General features: G+C 38.7%; 1 protein-coding gene across 19 annotated transcripts in view; it reads right to left on the bottom strand.

The window, feature by feature from the left end:
- RIMS2 (regulating synaptic membrane exocytosis 2) overlaps positions 1 to 6,742 on the bottom strand; it is a 296,933-nt gene that overhangs the window by 14,518 nt on the left and 275,673 nt on the right. Inside the window, exon 1 of one of the 19 annotated variants that reach the window (XM_006760264.2) lies at positions 6,696 to 6,736. The exons of the other annotated variants lie outside the window; for them this stretch is intronic. Within the exon in view, the coding sequence (XP_006760327.1) occupies positions 6,696 to 6,726 (31 nt within the window). The 5' untranslated portion in view covers positions 6,727 to 6,736. Of the gene's footprint in view, positions 1 to 6,695; positions 6,737 to 6,742 lie in introns of those variants that run through there. 19 annotated transcript variants of the gene reach the window in all.

Consider the following 6,742-nt stretch of genomic DNA (forward strand, 5'->3'; position numbering starts at 1 on the left):
TAACCTGAAGGGCAAGTAGACATGCATGTACAGTGGTATAAGAATAGAAAGGCATGAACAAAAACTTGGCGGTAAAGAGCAAGAAGGTTTTGTTTCATTGATTTACTGGGCCCCTAAGGACTGTCGAAGGCAGGGAAGCTATGCTGTGGAAGAACCAAATGGTTAGACTTTAAATGTCAAGCTTAAGGATCCATTTAGTGGGAGATGGGAATCCGCTGAAGTTTTCAGAAGAGTGGTGTCAAGATCAAGATGATGTTTACGGAAGCTGATACAGAGGCAATGAAGTTAGTTAGCAGTGGGGAGATCCAGAAGGTAGAGACAGCAGATTGGGAGACTCAGATGATTTGAAAGGTGAACTTATGTGGTCCTAAGCTATCAGGGTGACCATGGGAACAGGAAAGAAGGAAAACGGAAAAAACAAATTGAGGAGGAAGCATTTCCTTGATAGAAGTTGCCAGCTGGTGGCACATATTTGGGCAATAGGTACACTTTGTTTGGACCAAATACTGCTTAAATTTTTCATTTAGGTGCCAACACTTGAAATGTTTTAAGCAACATCCAGATGTATAGCTTCTCTTAGAGCAGTGGTTCTCATCCTTGGCTGCACATTAGAATCACCTGGGAATCTTTTTAAAATTCTGATTTCTGGGCCTCATCCTCCGGAAATTCTGTTTCTTTGTTACTAATGTTGTGGCCCTACGTTATAACAAAGAAATGGAATTTCCGGAGGATGTGCAGCCAAGATTGAGAAACACTGTCTTAGAGGAAAAAATCAGAGTATATTGGCCAACCCTGGGCTGCTATTCAGTTTGGCATCAGTTACTTAGAACTGAGTACTGCCATTCCTCGATGGGTGGGAAAGCTTCCCTTCTCTCCCCTTTTGTATGACATCTGGCCTATTTCACTGACAAATGGTGCCATCCTGGCCCCTGACTTACAGGAGTTACAAAGGGAAAACCGATGACTGAAATAGCTAAAATAAACAGCCCTTTCATTTCAGTCTCATCAGGCAAAATCTAAATCTTAAGAAATGATACTTCAAAACGAGAGTTGATATTATCATTTTTATGTTAGCTTTTTCTTCAGTTGCTCAAAAAATATTATATATCCCTAGCATTAAGTAAACCCGCCTTTTCTCCAATCTCACACCATTACAATATGAGATAGAACAAATATACAGACTGATCTGGTGTGACCAATAATACGGGCCTCTGTAAGAACAGCAGAGGGCATTCACATCAAACACAGTCTTTGGACGCAATGGGATGCGGCTGCCATTACAACTTTCCAATGGGTGTTCGTAAGTCACTTCGTACAAGATGTCTCCATAGGAAAGGTCACCCCCATGACTAGTCCTGAATTGAGTGAACATACGGAAGGGTGAAAGCAAATTTGGGGTTTAACTTGACTTTTGTAGTAAAGTTTCAAATTACTTTAAGGGTACTGTCTGGACACTTGACAGTGAACAACGATTCTGAATCTTCGATTAAAAAGATGATATATGATAAGCACTCTGAGTGAAACTGGTGGTCACTTATTTTAATTCCCAAATCTTTTTCCTCACCTTATCTGCCTACACCAGTGATGGCGAACCTTTTGAGCTCGGCGTGTCAGCATTTTGAAAAACCCTAACTTAACTCTGGTGCCGTGTCACATATAGAAATTTTTTGACATTTGCAACCATAGTAAAACAAAGACATATTTTTGATATTTATTTTATATATTTAAATGCCATTAAACAAAGAAAAACCAACCAAAAAAAATGAGTTCGCGTGTCACCTCTGACACGTGTGTCATAGGTTCGCCATCACTGGCCTAGAATGTAAATCTAACATAAAATCATTGTATTATTGCTGAATATGGTATGGACTTATTTAGGAAATGTTTTATTACACATAATCACAAACTGGCAAAAAAAATCCCCTAGAAAAGATACATATTTAGATAATAAATCTGTATCCATGTCCTGTCCCTATTATTGGCATTTTGAAGATGTGCAAATCTATGATTACTGAATTTTAAAAAGTCCTAATCAAACCACAGGTTATAATTTAAAAACAGGATAAATATAATAGATATTATGTCTTGTCAGTTATACTGATATTCAGCTTACAAAGAATGGTAGGACTATATACTGTTATTATTCATAGATACTGGATACCTACTGTACTAGGCATGAAGTCTGTTCTTAGGAGGATTACATTTAAGTGTGTGGAAATTTTTATTTTAATGAAACCTGGGCAAAGTGGTAAGCTCCATTTTAATCAAATGGGGCTGCTTATTAAGAATGAAGTATATTATCATACGCTAAGATTAGAATAAGATGTCTTTTATACTCTTCTTATTGGTTGCATAGCATCTTAAAGAGTAGGTGAGAATTAAATAGGTCTTTCTATTATAGTCTATTTAGTTCCTTGTATATTAATTCCTCATAGCTTCACTATCATATGCAAAGAAACGTCCCTCGGGTTTCTGGTGATTTGGAAAATATTTCCGTTTCTTTGATGATTTTCTTGCAACTTAATTTTCAAGCTCGTGGCATGTGAAAGAAATTAAACAAGCTAATTTATTCAGTTAAATATTGACAGGATCTGTTCTGTATGATTGCCAAGCCATATTTTTAACCAGAAAAAGCAGTCCATAAAATCAAGTCAATCAAATTCATCACAAATTATACATACAAAACTAATTAAGAAGAGCTGGCACAGAACCACAGGTAAATTAAGGTAGTCTCTGAGAAACCAGACCCACCAAGTATTAGAAAATTAGCCATTCTCCTACATTATGTGACCGTGCTATTTGCCCTTCGGTTTATGGTTCGGGAAGTTGCAGGGTTGTTTTTCCTACTAAGAATGGTATCTTTTCCCTTGAAATGGTTCCTTCTTTCCCAGAATTACCGGCAACGTTTGAAACCTCTCTACGCAGTAATATTCTACATTAGGGAAGTATACGCAATGTTTGGGCTAAGTAATTTATATGGTGAAGATAACACCATTTAGGATTCAATGATAAAATCAGTAAACATAATTTATAAACTGCTAAATATAGCAAAGTACTATTATTATTACTTTTATTTTTTAAAAATGGTACTCAGAGATTTGGAGAATAATTATTTGGAATATACCCAAGAACAAGAAAGCAAAAAATCAAATTATATGAAAAAAAATCCTGTAAGCTTACAAAAAGATGCTACGAAGACCAGTCAGAAATCATAAATTATTTCGTTTATAGGAATGCCCCTTTCATCCTCACGGAAATCAGCCACAATGAGATTTATAATCCATGGCCACGTTGTTGGACTTCTCTCAGTCTCAGTTTTCACAGGCATAAAATGATGAAATAATAACTTTCTCGAAGAATTATAAAATCCAAGAAATGGGGCACACAGAAGGTGCTCAATAAATGGTAACTATTATTATTGTACTTTTTTTTTTTAAGGAATATAGCATATTATGAGAAAATCCAGTATAATAATGAAGAAACAATACCCAGAGTAGTTAGGATTATATACTCCAGAGCCAGATTGGGGGTACAGATCCTAACTCCACCACTTGCTAGCTGTGGACTCTGGGCAAGTCGTCAAAGGTGTGCGGGAGGCACGCGAGAGACTGGGATCTGTCACCGATGCCTGGATTCATGTTTAACTCCTAAATGAGGTTTGCTTATAATCTTTTATTGCACTCTGCACTTCACCTTCCCAACACTTATAATAACATAGTTACTCCCATTAATACCTATTTCCATGAGACTGAAAACTCTAGGAGGGTAGGGTGCATATCCACCTAATTCAGGGACTAGCAAAGCTACTAGCACACAAAATAACCGCAATCAATATTTCTACAAGAACAAATGAATGGAAAGAACATGGTCTCTCCATCAACTTCTTGGCACTTCTTTTTGTAGAAAGGTAACGTCTGGGTACACTGCACAAGAATGAAATGAGAACATGGAACTGGAAGACAGAGTACCTTTGAGATTATTTAGCTATTGCACTATTTCTGAAAAGACAAAAAATAGGCTAGCTTTACAAGCAGACTGGCTTACGGATCTACTAGACCACTTCTCTTGACAGATAAGTTGTTCTCAGCCAGTGTGAAATTCATCTATTGCAATGGATTTACTTTTCTTTATAAGTCAGAATGGGTTTCCCAGTTATGACTGTAACAACATATTCTTGAGTAGGCCCATGAGGGTATGTTATCCATATGATCTTCATGTATCCTGTGTGGGTTGTTTCAATAAAAAAAAATTGTGAAGAAAGACTGCTCCAGGCCATTGATTTCTAACTTTTACAACTCTGCAGGGTATGTTGAAATACCCTAAAAAAAATCTCAGGGCTTTTGAGGGTGATAGGAATATTGTGAAATCAAAAAAGTAAGTTAGGATTTCTTCTCTTGGCTGTAAAGTGACAGTAACCCAGTGGGAAGAACTCTCATTTATACAAAGTGCCTCTGCTCTAGTTACCTGTAAAGAACTATATGTTTCATTTTTAAAATGCTGGCTTCCTTATGGAACATTTTGTCTTGGCAATTCAAGAAGTCATATTATAGGACAAAAATCCGTTCCAATTTAGCCATGTGTAGATGTAGGAATTTCCTTTGGGACCAGTCTGCAAGAGCCAAGGTTAAACGAATATACCTTAAATTTTGAAAATCTTCACAATTATATAAGCTTTTTTTTTTTTTTGGTCACAAAAAGGGCTTCTAGAATGGTACTTCGTAAATTCATGGATTCTAGTTACTGCTTAATGATGACAGTTTAACTAAAGAAACTCAAGACTGAAGACCTGGTGTAAAAAAAAAATTGAGAAACAAGTCTACAATAATGTGTTTTATTTAAATATGATCTGCAGGCACACCTGGGTTCTAGCTTCACCACGACTAGGTATGTGACTGAAGCTGAGTATATGTAAATGGTAATCTAGTGTAGGCTGAAGCTGAGAGCATAGCTTGTCTTGTTGACTGCCTGTGTTCCAAGGTAACTCACACCTACTCTCTGGGTGGACGTGGGCAAGTTTCTGAGCCTCTCTCCGTCTGTTTCCTCATTTGTGAAATGGGGATAATAAAAGTGCGTACTGCCTCGTACGGTTGTCGTGGGCCTAAGGGAGTAAATACATGTCAAGTTCTTAGAACAGTGCCTGGCTAACAATAAACACTGACATTTTTAGCTACAATTGTATTCATTCGCTTACCTAATTTGAGCTTCTAAATTCTTGATGTGTTTACATTTCCTGAAATTTAAAGCATTTAATTATCTATGACTATGATAATAATAGAGTAATATGCTAATTAGACCAGATGTCCTTCTGGACGACCATTCGGAGGGAAGCCTGGGTTCCAGGTGCCTGAGGGAAGCTGGTGCCGGCAGCCAGGGGAAGGAAGGCCTACTCTTGCATGAAATTCGTGCATCGGGTCTCTCATAGAAAATAAATGAAAAATAAATGTGCACACAAGAACAGCGAAGGATTACCATGAAAATTTTGAATCATGCTTAGGGAAGTACCCTGATATTAAACCTGTATTGATCAATAGCAACCTGACATTGCAACAGTAAGCTGGAAGAAACTTGGGGAGCTCTAACTAGCCAATTATTTTGAAGACCACTTTCAGACACACTCTTCCTCCTTTGTGTTTTACTTCCTTGTTCCCCACTGGGCAAAATAGGAAAAAACTTTATTTCTACCTCTTCTGAGAGTAGGAACTTATTTTCTTCCAAATAAGACTCACTACCGATTTCCCAATAAGAAATCGTTGGTTGTCAAGGGCAGGAAAAAAAAAAAAAAAGGACACGTATGTAATAAATACACTTTGTAATACTTTAAACAATAATAAAAAAAAAGAAATCATTGATGGTCACAGAAAAAAAGCACAATAAATCCCAATATGTACAACAGGGTTTACGTGATGATGCCAACCTCTGTATTTATGGGTAAAGGTGAACACAATTTACAACTAGCCTATCAATAGATTAAAACACGGTATCTCCAATGCCAGGACGCTATTATTCAGCAGTCAATTCTTACTTCGATTTACAAATTATATTTTTAGTGTCAGTTAAAACTTATAGGCAAGTTCTTTATAAAGGAAACATGTGTTATTCAAAACTTTATGAAGGACTTGAAACCACTTGGTTAAAAGTTTGACACAGTGAGTCCCCTCCCGTTTTTCTCCCTAGCTTAATTGTAAAGGCATCGCTCAAACGCCAGAGCTCCACAACCAGTGGTCAGAGCCACAGTACTGTGTGCCCTGTGATCGAAGTTCCAAGTCTCCACAGCACAGACCGCCTGTGGTGGCGTCACCTTCACCTGCCCATCCTGGGACTCCTATTGCAAAGTTTTGCTGCTACCTTTAATTTCTTGAGCATTTCCGTCCTCGGGGCTAAATGCAAATACCAAGATGACGGTAAACAGAAACAGAGCGGGGAGCACCCTGCAGGCCTCCCCCCAGTGCACATCCTCACTCAACTCCCAAGCACTTGGCAAGTCCCCTTCACCGGCAACCAGCTGCTCTCCAAATAGCCAGTGGCCAGAGCCTGGCTCAGGTGGCGTGCTCCGGGGGTCCCTCGCCCCATCACGGTCCCCCAGATCGGAGGGGCAGGGACCCTGCTTCTTACAGTTCTCTCCCCCGCCAACCCCCCAACCCCGACTCCCCGAGGTTTGAGAGGTAAACAGACAGACACCCCAACTCCGGGCTCACCTTCCTCCTCCTCCTCCTCCAGGGAGTTCATGCAGGGAAAGTAGCCG

This window comes from Myotis davidii, unplaced genomic scaffold (assembly GCF_000327345.1).
Source record: "Myotis davidii unplaced genomic scaffold, ASM32734v1 scaffold497, whole genome shotgun sequence".
Lineage (NCBI taxonomy): Eukaryota > Metazoa > Chordata > Mammalia > Chiroptera > Vespertilionidae > Myotis > Myotis davidii.